The 15,273-nt window shown below is 36.6% G+C and overlaps 1 protein-coding gene across 1 annotated transcript; it reads left to right on the top strand.

Moving 5' to 3' along the window:
• Nucleotides 1-3,064: 3,064 nt before the first annotated feature.
• On the top strand, nucleotides 3,065-10,215 carry LOC104121532 (importin subunit alpha-2-like). Its single transcript, XM_009633552.4, has 12 exons — nucleotides 3,065-3,134; nucleotides 3,255-3,491; nucleotides 4,340-4,436; nucleotides 4,513-4,604; nucleotides 4,702-4,833; nucleotides 4,923-5,108; nucleotides 5,224-5,387; nucleotides 5,481-5,559; nucleotides 8,585-8,713; nucleotides 8,998-9,125; nucleotides 9,214-9,620; nucleotides 9,743-10,215. Exons 2-11 carry the CDS (start codon nucleotides 3,276-3,278, stop codon nucleotides 9,578-9,580), a joined length of 1,590 nt encoding a protein of 529 aa, XP_009631847.1. The 5' UTR covers nucleotides 3,065-3,134; nucleotides 3,255-3,275; the 3' UTR covers nucleotides 9,581-9,620; nucleotides 9,743-10,215.
• Nucleotides 10,216-15,273: the final 5,058 nt, after the last annotated feature.

Raw genomic sequence — 15,273 nt, 5'->3', positions numbered from 1 at the left:
ACAAAATGGCACGTTCGGGCAAAATATGGCATCGGGTGTCGGCCACACCTCCCCAGATTTGGGGTGTGGCAATAGCACCACGAACTCAAATATATAATTTATTCCCAATTTCATGCCCAATTTCGTGGTCAAATCCAAAAATACCATTTCTAGATTTTCTTCCAAAAATTTCAATTCGTTAAAATCCATATATAATCCATGTATTTAACTCATAAAAAATGGGAATCACTTAGCTCATGATAGATGATGAAAATGGCTCTTCATAATCGCCCCAAAAATTTCCTTAGTAGGAGAGAAATGAATTGAAATGAGCAAATTCCCGATTTACAACTTATATTCTGCCCAGGCCCTTCCTTCGCGATCGCGGAAGAACCCTCGCAATCGTGAAGGAAAAATTGCAGCTGCCTAGAAATTCATATTCGCGATCGCGGAGGCTAGACCAGCCTAGCCCATAATTCCTTCTTCATGAACTCGAGGTCCTCTCGCGATCGCGTCCCACAACCTGCCAAGCCTACGCGAACACGAGCCTTGCTCTACGAACGCAAAGGCCAACCTTTAGTCCCAACAAATTCCCTTTTGTGATTGTGAACTACCAATTGCTATTGCAAAGAACAAATCCTTCCCAGCTCCATGTCACTCTTCACAATCGCGACTCACCATCCGCGATCGCGACGCATACCAAAAATACGAGAAACCAGTAGTTGTAAAATAAGGAGAAATGGTTCGAAACCACCCCGAAACACACCTGAGGCCCCAAAGACCCCGTCCAATCATACCAACCAGTCCCAATACCTTATCCAAACTTATCCAAAGGCTCCAAACGCCACGAATAACATCAAAAACACGAATCATCGATCAAAATCCTTCTCTTACCTGTCAAACCTTCAAACTTCGCCGAACGTGTCCGAATCATACTTACACATTCCAAATCATGATAAAACTTCACACACAAGTTCCAATTAAGTGAATGAACCTATCCAAGGTCCCGAAACACCGCCCAGAGCCCGATAACACCAAGGCACACTCCAAGCCAAACTTAGCAATTTTCAAAACCTTTAAAATGCAAACTTCCGATAATAAGCGCTGAATCGCTCTTGGACCATCCAATACTCAACCAAAATATAGACCCAAGTCTGGAATCACCTTATAGACCTATAGGAATCTTCAAATCCCGATTCCGAGGTCGTCTACTCAAAAGTTAAACCTTGGTTAACTTTTTCAACTTAAGGCTTTCAAAATGAGAATTACTCTTCCAAATCAACACCGATCTTCTCGAAAATCATAACCAACTTCATGTATAAGTCATGATACATAAAGTGAAGCTACTCAAGGTCTCAAATCGCTGAACGACATACTAGAGCTCAAAACGAACGGTTGGGTTGTTACACCGGGGATCAGCCCTTAGCCCGTTTTTATTTGCCTTGGTGATGGACACACTAGCACGACACATTCAATAACAGGTGACATGGTGCATATTATTTGAGATAACATAGTAATGATTGACGAGATGCGAGGCAGTGTTAACGCGAGGTTGGAGGTTTATAGATAGACCTTGGAGTCTAATGGTTTTAAGTTGAGCAGCAGGACCAAGATAAAATACGTGAAGTGCAAGTTAAATGACGTGACTTATGAAGCAGATGTGGATATAAGGCTTGATACTCAAATAATCACCAAGAGAGAGAGAATTTCAAGTATCTTGGGTGAGTAATCCAAGAAAATCGAAAGATTGATAGGATGTCACACATCGTACTGGAGCGGGGTGGATGAAATGGAGGATCGCACCCACGTTTCTATGATAAAAATGTGCCACTAAAACTTAAAGGTAAGTTCTTTAGACTGGTGGTTAGACCGACTTTGTTGTATGTGGCAGAGTGTTGGCAATCGAAAAATCCCATGTCAATAAGATGAAAGTAGCAGAAACGAGGATGTTGAGATGGATATGCCGATATACAATGTTAGATAAGATTAGGAATGAAGTTATTCGGGACAAGGTGGGAGTGGACCCTGTGAAGGACAAGCTGTGGGAAGCGAGGCTAATATGGTACGGGCATATGAAGAGGAGAGGCACAAATGCCCCAGTAAGGAGGTACACGAGTTTGGTTATGATAGGTCTAAGGAGAGGTAGAGGTTGACCAAAGAAATATTGGGGAGAGGTGATTAGGTTGGATATGACACTGCTCCAGCTTACCGAGGACATGACCCTTGATAGGAGGGTGTGGAGGTCAAGAAGGTTAGTAGGTAGTCAAGTATTTTTCTTCTCCATACCAATATTATTAGTATTAGTCTTGTATTTTCTTATTCTTAGGTTTCTATTACTGCGTGTTGTTTCTTTCACTTCGATTTTCTTATTATCTTGATGTTATTACTGTTTGTTGTTAATGCTTCTTTTTCATCTTTACATGGTCTATTAAAAATACCCTCTCTATCTTTTTAAGATAGGAGTAAGGCTGCATACATACTACCATCTCCAGACCTCACACACTGAGTTTGTTGTTGTTATTATACTTTTGAGAAAAATATTTTTCAAAATAAGTTGATTTTAGAAAATTGGCCAAACAAGGAGAAACACCAACATCTTTGCCAACCTATAATTCCAATTCTCTTGTTACCTACTCATATATGTCATTCAGATTTCCCTACCAATTCCCTACCTAATTGAGTAGCCAATTATATCGTCATCGAAGACAAACATTAATTAAAAGCTTACGGTGTGCAACTATTCTTTTTCTTGCCCATGGAGATGGGAGATTTAATTTGAACGTCATATTGTTGGCATTATTTTTTATTTTCTTTCCTTATTTTAATTGAGAAATAGAAAATATTTGATTAAGAATCAGTGGCCAATAAGTTCGAAAAAAAAACGGAGAAAGTCTCTGTTGATATTTCAAATTGAGGGTATTTTTGTTCTAAATTCTAATATGATTTTCGAATTAAAACGTGTCTAAGTTTTAAAACTGTGACTTATTTTTGAAAATAGCAGTCGTAAAACTTGCTATTTTTGAACAGAATCTTGGGCTTGAGCCCAGAAGAAAAACCCAAAATAGATGAAGACCCGGCCCATGAAGAGAAGTAGACTAGAAGAGGAACTCTTTCCCAAACCCTTGTCAGTCACGGTCTTCTCTCCAAAATATTTGGTATATACTCTCTCTCTCTCTCTCTCTATATATATATATATGTTTTTTCTCTTCTCGATTCAATCATCGTTGTCCTTCTCAAGGGTTTTCTGTAATACCCTATTACTATCTCTTTTGCAGTTCTCGTTTTTTTATACGAAGATGTCTCTGAGACCAAGTGCTAGGACGGAAGTTCGTCGGAACCGGTACAAGGTCGCCGTCGACGCCGAGGAAGGCCGGCGCCGGCGAGAGGACAACATGGTTGAGATCCGAAAGAGCAAGAGAGAAGAGAGTTTGCTCAAGAAGCGTAGGGAAGGCCTTCAACCCCAACAACAACCCTTCCCGGCTAATCTCCATACATCTACCGTTGAAAAAAAGGTGGGTTTTGTTATTTATAGTAACTAAATTCTCTTTTTTCCCTTCAATTTGGGTCTTGTTTTATCAGTATATTTTGCATACCCATTTGGATGTTTAGCTATTTGATTGGTAAAAATTGAATCCTGGAGCTTTAGTGATAGTTTTTTTGCCATTTTTGGAAAGCCATTTGTTAGTCTTTATTCAATCAATTGATTGACAAGAGTGGGTTGCTCTAGTGGTGAGCATACTCCACTTCTAACCAAGAGGTTGTGAGTTCGAGTCACCCCAAGAACAAGGTGGGGAGTTCTTGGAGGGGACGGAGCCGAGTGTCTATGGGAAATAGCCTCTCTACACACTACCCTCCCAGGCCCCTCTAGTGGAATTATATTGGGTTGTTGTTGTATTCAATCAATTGATTAATCAATCTCAAACTATGCAATTTTTTGTAATAATCAGGCTGCAAAGGTGAATTCAGGATTGAACCTTATGAGTTCGAGATGCCACTAAACCCACTGACAAAGATTTAATATTTGTACATATTTAGTAGATTTCACAACTCATATAACGGGTCTGAGTTAAAGCTGCTTCTATTGTGCATCCGCCCCTGGATGAGGGGATAGTCACTTTGATGTTTAAGGCCAAATCAGTTTCTGCTGTATGAATGTTCGTGTATATGTTTCGTCTGTCCAAAATAATGAATATTTAATCAGGAGCAAAAGTTAGTTTGATTCTGTTTTAAAACTTGTTCATAAATGAACTTTGGATCAAATGGTTTTTTAATCACAGTTATCTCATAGTTGGGACTTGATTGTTTGTGCTGATTTGATTGTGAATGTGGTTTTGAATGGTAATTAATTGTTGGTTTACAGTTGGAAAGTCTTCCATCAATGGTTGCTGGTGTTTGGTCAAATGATAACAATTTGCAGCTGGAGGCCACCACACAATTCCGTAAATTGCTCTCTATTGGTATGACTAAGCCTGCTCCTGCTTCTTTTATGCTGGTTTCATTCAATTGACTTAACGTGCAAATTATGATTAACAGAAAGGAGTCCTCCTATTGAGGAAGTTATACAATCTGGTGTTGTTCCTCGATTTGTTGAGTTTCTAATGAGGGAAGACTTTCCGCAGCTCCAGGTATGAGAGTGATGCTTGATTACTCTATTTGTGCCTTCTTTAGCGTTTCACGTTGTAGCTTCACACTTACTTTATCGTTGTGGTTATGCTTTCATAGTTTGAAGCTGCTTGGGCTCTCACAAACATTGCTTCTGGTACCTCGGAGAATACCAGAGTGGTGATTGATCATGGGGCGGTGCCAATTTTTGTAAAGCTTCTGGGTTCTCCAAGTGATGATGTCCGTGAGCAGGTGTGTTTTGAAAATGGGTAGACTCTTATGCCGTATAGACTGAAGTTATGTTGATTAGCAGGCTGATTGTGTTTTCTTTCCAACTACAGGCTGTGTGGGCATTGGGAAATGTTGCTGGCGATTCTCCTAGATGCCGTGATCTTGTGCTTAGTAATGGGGCTTTGATTCCTTTGCTGGCTCAGTTGAACGAGCATGCCAAGCTTTCAATGCTGAGAAATGCCACGTGGACTTTATCAAACTTTTGTAGAGGCAAGCCACAACCTCCATTTGAGCAGGTTGGTAATGGCTGTCAAAATTTTTTCATGCCTGCAGTATTTAATTCAAAAAATTGTTTTTCCTTGAGACCTTATTGGATTGTTTTTGCATTACTGATGACTATTCATTTTCCAGGTGAGACCAGCACTCTCAGCTCTTCAGCGCCTCGTTCATTCGAATGATGAAGAGGTGCTAACAGATGCATGCTGGGCACTTTCTTACCTTTCTGATGGTACCAACGACAAAATTCAAGCCGTCATTGAAGCAGGTGTTTGTCCACGGCTGGTTGAGCTCCTCATGTGAGTGGGATGTTTTAGTTTCCTCATTTAACCTACTTTTTTTGTATTTAGCTTATGATTGAATCTGATATATGTATGCTAATTGATGTTCAGGCATCCGTCTCCTTCAGTACTCATCCCTGCTCTCCGTACAGTTGGAAATATTGTTACAGGAGATGACCTCCAGACTCAGGTATGTAGGTCTTAAGGAGCTTTTAGAAGCTTTCATGGTTGTAGCCAAACACTTTGATGAATTGACTAATGAAAAAAGGTACAAATAAAATAAAAGGTTGAAAGTTGGAAACATCTGATATAATATATATTGTGAAGATATTTCAGCATTCCCTGAATCAACTTCAAAATTGATCATCTTCAGCCCATTTCTAAACTTTATAGCATTGTGCTTGGTTCACTCCTGGATTTAGGCCGGTTCTCTATGCAACCGAGCAATCTAGTAGTAGCCAAAAGCGAAAAGCACGAAAAGGCTCCAATGTCTTATGGAGCTTTAAGCGCAAAGCACAATTAAGGCATGGGCTATAGCGAAGAAAGGTGCCAAGGAAAAATAAAGATACAGAAATGTATTGCAAGAAAAATGTAAGCATAGACACAAATAATAATTAACTGGACAGAATGGAAAAACTATAATTAGCTATATATACTTGTACCCTTAAAGATGGAACCCATTGGTGGAAGACACTCGCCTTAACACCTTGAGATGTACACTAAAGCGCCAATTAAGCGAGGCGAAGTGCACAACCTGCGCTTCACCAAGCTTCAGGGCTTAAGCACGCTTTAGGCGAGCGTTTAACACACTGAGTAGTACAAGATACGGATCAAGAACTTTGAGTTGTTGGTTTTGAATTCTAGAAAAGGATGCTTACTGGTTTTGGGTAGATTATTTATACATATTAAGAGGGTGTTTGGATTGGCTTTTAAGCTGGCCAAATCAGCTTTTAAGCTCTTTTTAACTTTTTTCAGTGTTTGGCAAAATAAAAAAGTGCTTAAAATAAGTTAAAAACTGCATAAAACAAGCCAAAAGCAAGAATTTGGGCAATCCCAACTTGTTGCTTTTTGCTTAAAAGCTATTTCTGCTGAAAAGCCACTTTTTTAGGCCAATCCAAACGGGCTCTAAGTGGATTTCTTAACACAAATGCAAAGTTTGGGCCAAAGCTACAAAACCTTTCTGCCGAACCCGTAACCAGAACGGTAGCTCCGCCCCTGTCTAGTACCATCTGCACTTGTAGCTATCATTTTTATTGCCTAACACCTGCTCTTAGTTTACAATTTTGTGGACACGATTAATTTATTTGATTTATTGTTGTAATATGCAGTAGCATAGTTAAATCTACAGTTATTGAAAGTGGCTGTCTTAGTGCTGTAATTTGCAGCAAGACATGCACCGTTATTATTTTATTTTTTCTACATCCTTAATCAGTGACTATCCAATCTTGAGCTTGAAATGACACTACATTAGTACATTTTTTGGCAGTTGAGTATTTCTGTATAGTTTACCAGAAACAAAATGCTAGTGTTTATGGCACCTCACTTAACATAGTGTATGTAATATAGGCAGGAAAAAACGATTTATAAGCTGTAAGTATGTTATAGCCTGTTTGGCCAAGGCAAAAGCGCTTTTTTTTCTTTGGTCAAAAGTGCTTTTTGCTAAAATTAAGGTGTTTGGCCAAGCTTTTGAAAGGAAAAAAGTGCTTTTGAGGATAAGCAGAAGCAGTTTTGGAGCTCCAAAAGCACTTTTTTGAAAAGCACTTTTGAGAAAAATACACTTAGAAGCAGTTTTTTAAAGCTTGGACAAACACTAATTGCTGCTCAGCAGTGATTTTCAAATTAATTAGCCAAACACAAACTGCTTCTCACCAAAAGTACTTTTGAGAAAAACACTTCTCAAAATAAGTTGATTTTTGCTGCTTGGCCAAACGGGCTATTAATATCTTTACCTAATTGTGGAGCAGTTGTGGTTTCCATGTTATTCCAAAGATAAGCCCCAGTTCCTAATATTTTCCAAATATATGGCTTGTATAAAGTTGGAACTTTAAAAGAATTCGTAAACTTTGTACTAGTTGTAACAATGGAATGTCACAGACCTGTTTCAATTGTATTCTTTTAGCCAGACGTCCATCTTTTTTTTCTGATCAAGCAAAGGGAAAGTTCAATAACTTCCAGATAGTTCAAAGTAAATTCTTTAGGCAAAACAAGTGTAAACTGATAAGATGGCGCTCCTTAAATTTTCACGCAGCGATTTTAATTACTCTGTTCCAAATAGTTTAATGACACTAAGGAGAAAGAAATGGAAAATAATTCTTTGCGCTTTTAACATTTTGACTGCCATTTGTTCCACAAATTAGAACTGTAGTAAAGAACATATTGGATAGTCGTAAATAGATTGGGATTGTATTGGATTCGCTTTTTGTATTGAAGTGCCTTTTCTTCAAGTAGTTTTTTCAAAAATAGTACTTACGGGAATTTTTGCTGGCACTTGGTTGGGTGTTTGGTCCATTATTTTTAAAGCAATTCTACGTTGTTGTTAATAAAGCAGTTTGTCGGGTTTCTTTTTTTGGTGCATTTTAGATTTCTCTCAAGTGTTTCACTAACTTAATCCCTTTAAATCTTGATTTGAAGAAACACGACACTATTTTCTTATGCAAGTTGGTAATAAGAAATTACATAATGTTTAGATTTAGGTTGAAATTCATTTTCAAATGCTCAAAGTTTGTCATATGCTCTCAAGTGGGGCCTTATACTTTGTATCTTAAGATGCTGTGGAGGCATTATGCTTTTCTGAGATATGTTAATGTCATAAGATGCTCAAGAGGTGTTTCGCAAGCTATGCGCTTTTCACTAGGTGCTTCTAGCATGGTTTCATTTTTCAAAATATGAACTTGAAGTTATATGCTTCTTGAAAGGAGAATCTAATTGTCAGGTACAAAAGGGAAAGTGAGTTTAACTCACCCTTGTTAAATTGGCAGTGTCTTGGGATCGGTTTGGTGGAGATCATCAATTATCTGTCTTCCTCTGCTGGTCCTGTTCAGCTATATATCATCCTTTTTTATGTGCTAAAATTGTAGGATGAATGCAGTGTGAGACCACACTGGAAAAATGAATTTTTGCTTTGCTTTTTTCTTAAACCTTCTGCTAAATGTATTTTGTGTTAGTCATGCATATTACTTTATTTTTTACTAATGTCAACTATCTTCACAATCCAGTGCATTATTGAACATGGTGCCCTTACTTGCCTGCTGAGCTTGTTAACACACAATCACAAAAAGAGCATCAAGAAAGAGGCATGCTGGACCATATCCAATATTACTGCTGGGAACAAGGAGCAGATACAGGTACGTCTCTTGCATACATTTTTTGCACGTCTTCTAAGTTCTATAATGCAAATCTATGGGTGGTTAAATAGGTGAATATGAGAGTGTAATAGTTGGTGTAGTAGTTTGAAATTGAAATGGGAATTTGAGTTGTGGAGATGCTTTGTAGTAATGCGCACCGTCCTCTTACCACAGCCCAGCTTTCTTTGCTTTTATTGATAGACTTTTCAATTGATTAAACCACCAGTGCATTTTCCATTTATCTAAAATTCTAAATAATAAGATATTTTTTTACATTTGAGCAGGCTGTAATTGAGGCTGGATTAATTGCTCCTCTGGTCAATCTGCTTCAAACTGCAGAATTTGATATCAAAAAAGAGGCTGCCTGGGCTATTTCAAATGCTACTTCTGGTGGGACTCATGAGCAGATCAAGTATGTAACGTCTCTTTTGGGTAATCATCCCTCTGATATTGCTGATAATATTACTGAACTCGGTGTTTTCTTGTGCTTTTGGCTTCAGGTTCTTGGTGAGTCAGGGTTGCATAAAGCCTCTATGTGATTTGCTTGTGTGCCCCGATCCAAGGATTGTCACAGTCTGTCTGGAAGGATTAGAAAACATATTGAAGGTTGGGGAAGCAGAAAAAGCAAACACTGGAGGCATTAATTACTATGCTCAGCTGACCGACGATGCAGAGGGATTGGAAAAGATTGAAAACCTTCAGAGTCATGATAACAATGAGATATATGAGAAGGCTGTTAAGATACTGGAAACATACTGGTTGGAGGAGGAGGACGAAACATTGCCGGCAGGTGATGAAACACAAGCTGGATTCAATTTTGGTGGGAATGACATTCAACTTCCATCTGGTGGATTCAAGTTTGGTTGAAAGTTATGACATCCATCCACCAATTTTTTCTCCTTAACAGGTGCATAACATTGTGTGCGAAGCATTTATCCTATTCCTTAATCTGCATGCTCTTGTTGGATCGAAAAGCTTAAAGGCATTTTTTGTTAATCCTTTGCTCACCTGAAGCATTAACATATGCAGGGGTTGAGTATGGTGGATGAGAAATGCAGTTTGAAGATGACATGTTGGTGTTGGGGTCATGTCAAGTCGAGTCAGATCACCTCCCTGAGTCTGGTCAGTCCGGGTCAAGAGTCAGTCGTGGTTGAGGGGAGGTGCCGAGGTGGGATCACTCCATATGACAGTGGTAAATAAGACGGCGTGAAGAGTCAAGAGGTAACAGCAGTGGCATCTTGGGAATTTTATACACTATTCCCCTGCATTGCTTGTGTTGTTTTGGTGAAAGTATGGAAGTTATTATTATCAGTGAATTAGCTTCTCAGAGTGCGGAGTCCCTTTTGCAGTTAGCACATGAGATGTATCTGCAGTCTGTCTGAAAAGAGTCTGTCTATAGTATTTTAAGTTGCCGGGTGAATGTCTATACTTTATGAGTCATTTTCTATAAATATTGCAAAAGTACATGTTTGAGCAATTTTGATTATTCTTGGTGTCCTTAATTTTGGTTGCCCTAGTTCAAGTTGCACTCTTCAGCTATCGGCTTCATATGTGTCAAGATGAATTGCTTACTTTTCAGGTTTTTCTTGTACTGCATACAAGTTACTCAAACTCACCATGAACTTGCACTTAGGATATTGTGGTATGATGGAGGTGATACCAGAGCAAAATTCCCCTGCTTGAGCAATCAGTGCAGCATAGATGTCATAAAAGGTCCACTAAAATTCTAACGCTATTTTGTGCAGTTGTGATGAAATTATTGGAATAAGACATTTTGGCAAAGATCATTACATATTTGCTTCTTGCCAACGTGATGATACTTGGCCAGGTATTTGATTTAGCAAATCCATAGTTGGTTACTTTTATAGAATTAGACATTTAGCAAGCCCAGAGTCTCGCATGGGTGCATATGCAAGAAAGGCTACTCCTGATTAGATGCTTTTCCTATTTTAATTGACTCTCCTAGTTACCCAGATTACTTGGATAGCTTGGTTTTTTGTTGAAAATGTAGCAACATTATAATACTCCATATTTCATTAATTAAATTTAAGGCTGAATTCTTGGTATGGTGATATATGATAGGGGGATGAAATATAAACAGATTGACAAGAGACATTTTTGTTATAGCTGTGCGCGGCGCTTCACATTGATAATGGATAATACGGAGTATTGTATATAGTATTATTTACAGTGTACAAATCGAAATACAATATCCTGCCCTTTTGGTCAAGGTAAAATATTGTCTAAATACTTATTTAATGCAACGTGTCAGCCAATCCCTCATCTTCCCCTCCCTCCCTCTGTCTCTCTATCTTGTTTTATCCAAATCATTATTTGTTCAGAACTCTGTCCCTTCATCATCAACACCACCACAGTGAAACCCCTTCTTTTACTTTTTTTTATAGTGTAACTGATATTTCAGATGGGATTTATGCTGTTGATTCGGAAGTCATATGGGTGCTTGAAATTGGGCAAAATTTTCAAGCTTTAAGTATAGTAATCCAAATTATGAGGGGCTTATACTCGTTTTTTTTTTTTTTTTTTTAAATATGAAAATGTTTCTGTTGGTGTTAGATTTGGGTCAGGAGGAGTCAGAGATCCTTAGATCAAAAATGGTGGGTGGGTTGTTAATGTTTTTGGTGGCAGCCATGAATTTTGAAAAATGGGATGAAAATTTGTTGTTTTTGGGTGAAAACTGAAGGTTTTTTATGTTTAACGTTTTGGTGGTTGAAAATGCAAGGTTTCTGGCGTGTTTTCTTTTTAAATGATGACACATGTCAAAATCTTATTGGCACGTAGTATAGTATACACCTATTGAGAAAATTGGCAACTGTATTAGATCCACTTTTGAAAGGTTGAGCGTGTAATATTATTTTCACCAAGGATTTGGTCTTATGTATTTTGGCTCCTTTTTAATGAGATGACAACATTAGAGGGATTGGTTACTGATTTTGCTGTAATACATAAATGTGTCTTTTAATTTACCCAAATTTTTATCACTTAAATGATATGATTAACTGATATATTATCTCACATTAGGTTGTCACATGACTATGATAAATTGTGTTTGACTGCTTACTGTGACATCGGATTGGAGTATATATATATATATATATATATATATATATTCTGTATGTTATATATAAAAATTATACAACTTTTCTGGCTATCAAATGTAAGTAGTTTCTGTCGCGGGTTAAAAGTGAAAAAAGCTCAAATCTAAAAAACATTACTCTTTCTATCAGCTCAGGCAATATTCCTATCAAATTGGGCTCATATTTTATATTCTTACCTGATTTGACCCAATTTATATAAGTTGATTTCTTCTTATCCCTTTATTCCAATATTAAAGACCCACTTTTAATTGAAAATTTGGTTAAAGCATTGAATGGATCTACGAGTTCTGTTGGGGTAAATGATGATTTGAGGTACATTTCATGGTTGAAAACATAATCTGAACACTGAAGAAATCAGAAAAACCTTCGTTGTTGAGGCACAAGTTTCTCAAATCTGAAATTTAATTGATTAAAAAAATCCATTAAAGAGCTGAAAGCCAAACTCGAATTTGAGATTCATTTTTAATTGGGTATTGTTGAGTGCGCATTGGTGGTTGTTCCAATCATTTGGGAGTTCAAAACTGAAAATTGAAGGGATTTAGATTTGAGCTAAATTCCGGAAGAAGAAAAACCCGTGAAGCTCCATTGATAGGATTTATTTATATAACAACGTATAATAGTGTATATGGGTATATAAACTTCTTTTATACAGTGTTATATAGTTTTATACAAGGTTGATACATTGTTTACGGGTAATTTGGTAGATTTCTCACATTTGAAATGGAGGTGTGATGGTGGCTAAACGATATTTTTTAACTGTAAATGTGTATAGTTATTATTTATACACACTTATACAATATAAATATATTATTTAAATATTATGTATATAAGTGTATATATTTTGTATAAATGTATATAAACGTGTATAATTTTATATAATTGTATATGCTAGTATATAATAATGTATATATATACACTGTCATTATTGTCATTATCCCATTCACCACTATGAAAAATGTATATACGTTAAACTTCCATCGACAAATTAAATTTGTGTGTGTTTTCTTACCTTTTCTTGACTAATTTATGTATAAAGTCGATTTTCTTAGTTGATTTCCATGTCAAATCATGAATTTATAACAAATTCTTTTAATTTTTGTATTTTGGTTTATGCTCTTTGGAACATGGGAAAGAAAAAAAAAAGGTTTTTATTGCATTGTGGCTGTTTTTTTTTTTGTTTTTTTTTTTGTAGATGCAATAGGAAGGTATAAGACCGATTTATGCTGGATTCTGTTAAGATTAAAAAATTACACAATTTTTGTGCTTGAAGATCTGCAGAAATTTTTTTGGAAATAAGCCCCTTTTTGGCGAAACTGGGCCTATTGTATTTGGGTTGTAACTTTGCAAAATTATATATAGGTCATTCGGTTGTAATGTATGTTATTTGTGAAGTTGCAAATTTTCTCATAAATCTATATATTTCAGGCATTCGTGGTTGGTGGATATTCTTAATTTTATTCTGTAATACCTAAAATCTATACGAGTAGAAAATTTAGTTGATCAAATTTACTACTGGAAGTATGAGAAACATACACTTTTAATTTTAGTCTAGAATTTACATTCGAAGCCGATGAACTACCATTAGACAAATAATAAATTGCACTACTCTCTAACTTTCTTCGTCAGCCTCAGCAATTTATGCAAGTAACTCTAAAGTTTGTGATTTAAAAAGTTGTAGATATTTGTGGAATGGCCAGCTAACTCCCAAAGATGGGACCCTATGGCCCAAAATTGTCTGGTTTTGGCCCTTTATGTTGTAGATTTTAGGGGCTTTTAAATTTCAAATTTATTTACCCACTTTATTTATGTTTTCCTATTTACAGAAAGTCACTAATTTTTTTTTACAAAATATATACAAATTCGTTCAAGATCTACAATTTGAATACAATTTTTTTCTACAAAATCAGATCGAAAATTACAATTTATATATAACTTGTATACAATTATGTTAGTTGTATATATTTTGTATGCCGTTTCTACCTCCGGCATATAAAATATATAAAATTTATTTATGTCTTATTCTTCGAGTTTTAACATGAAATTCTAACCAAAATCACCTCAAATCTTCACCAAATTCTTTCAAAATGAGATATAAACTCCAGAGGATATTCCCAATCATTTGCAACAATACCTAATTCAAACAAATAATAATTTTCCAAAAATCAATTTTCGAATTCAAAGCTTCGAACTTTTTAATGGTTGTCTATAGCTATTCATTAAAGAGATGGTGATGAGAAACTTCAAATCTTATGCAGGCGAACAATGCGTTCGATATTTTCCAGTAATTGAGTATTATTAAACTTAATTTTAATTTATTATCTAGGAAATCAAGTTCATTCCCCTTATTTTGAGGTGCAAAAAAATATGAAATTCAAGTGACTCGATTTTCAGGCTATTCTCCGTGCCATTGCCATTAGTAATTAGTGGATTCTTTCTTGAGAGAGATGAATGGAATGGGGAAGGAAGAAGAGGGAAAGAAAATGGATAAAATTGGAGTCTAATGCATTTTTTTTTTGTATATAAATGGTAAATCGTATATCAACTTGTAATTAAGCTAAAGTTTTAATATTGAGGGTAAATAAGTTTTAATAGTAGTATAGATAAGTAAAAATCTCCGGATTTTACTACTGATTCATATTTTCTTTTTCTTTGTAGAGAACAGTTTCTTTTATTGGGCATTTGTGTTATCATTGCAGACATATAAAATTTATTGGGTCTACTTCATATTAAATTTAATGGGATTAAATAATTAATTAAGACTTTAGAAATTAAATATAAGTCCAATTTTATGCCTAAGGTTGTTTCATCTTAAGGCCGAGACTCATGCCATATGCCAAGTGACATGGCATGACCAGTCAAAGTCAAGGCCAACAAGATATATATGCAACAATTATATTGTATACGGTCAAAATAGATTTCGGCTTTCCTACGTTCGATCGAGTTCGAGTGGCAAGAAACCGGAGTAGGATTTTGGGAGTGAGCTCCGAAGACAGTACAAACGAGCCTCGAGTCCGAAGGCTGCTCGAGGAGTTGGCTCGATAGTCTTATCGAGCGCGTGACTAAATCGATCCGCAAGGCATTGCTTCGAGGTCGGAAATGCGCCACGCCCATCCCGAAGGTCGAACTGAAGCCAAGACCGAAGGGCAGACCCAGTAACGAGTTCGAGCCAGCATCGAGTTCGAGCCAGTATCGAGCTCATAGACAAGAGCCGTTACAACCGCACCAAGAGGCAAATCTATCTTGGCGGGAATCGAGGAATAGACAAATCATCATGGGTCCTCCACTATCTGCTTTATTTTATTATTTTATTATAAATAAAGTAATGACCCTCTATTATAAAAGAGGGGATCCTTGTAATCTATGAAGACCCCGAATAGATTGGAACAAAAGATCTTTTCTCATATATAAAGATATCTCATTGTGCTTGTTTTACTTCATCTTTCT

This window comes from Nicotiana tomentosiformis, chromosome 9 (assembly GCF_000390325.3).
Source record: "Nicotiana tomentosiformis chromosome 9, ASM39032v3, whole genome shotgun sequence".
In the NCBI taxonomy this organism is placed as follows: domain Eukaryota; kingdom Viridiplantae; phylum Streptophyta; class Magnoliopsida; order Solanales; family Solanaceae; genus Nicotiana; species Nicotiana tomentosiformis.
This window is presented reverse-complemented; position numbering and strand designations above follow the sequence as displayed.

Coding starts and splice junctions, on each gene's coding strand:
- LOC104121532 (XM_009633552.4), top strand. CDS start 3,276: ATGTCTCTGAGACCAAGTGCTAGGACGGAAGTTCGTCGGAACCGGTAC. Junction 3,492..4,339: donor CATCTACCGTTGAAAAAAAG/GTGGGTTTTGTT, acceptor GTTGGTTTACAG/TTGGAAAGTCTTCCATCAAT. Junction 5,388..5,480: donor CGGCTGGTTGAGCTCCTCAT/GTGAGTGGGATG, acceptor ATTGATGTTCAG/GCATCCGTCTCCTTCAGTAC.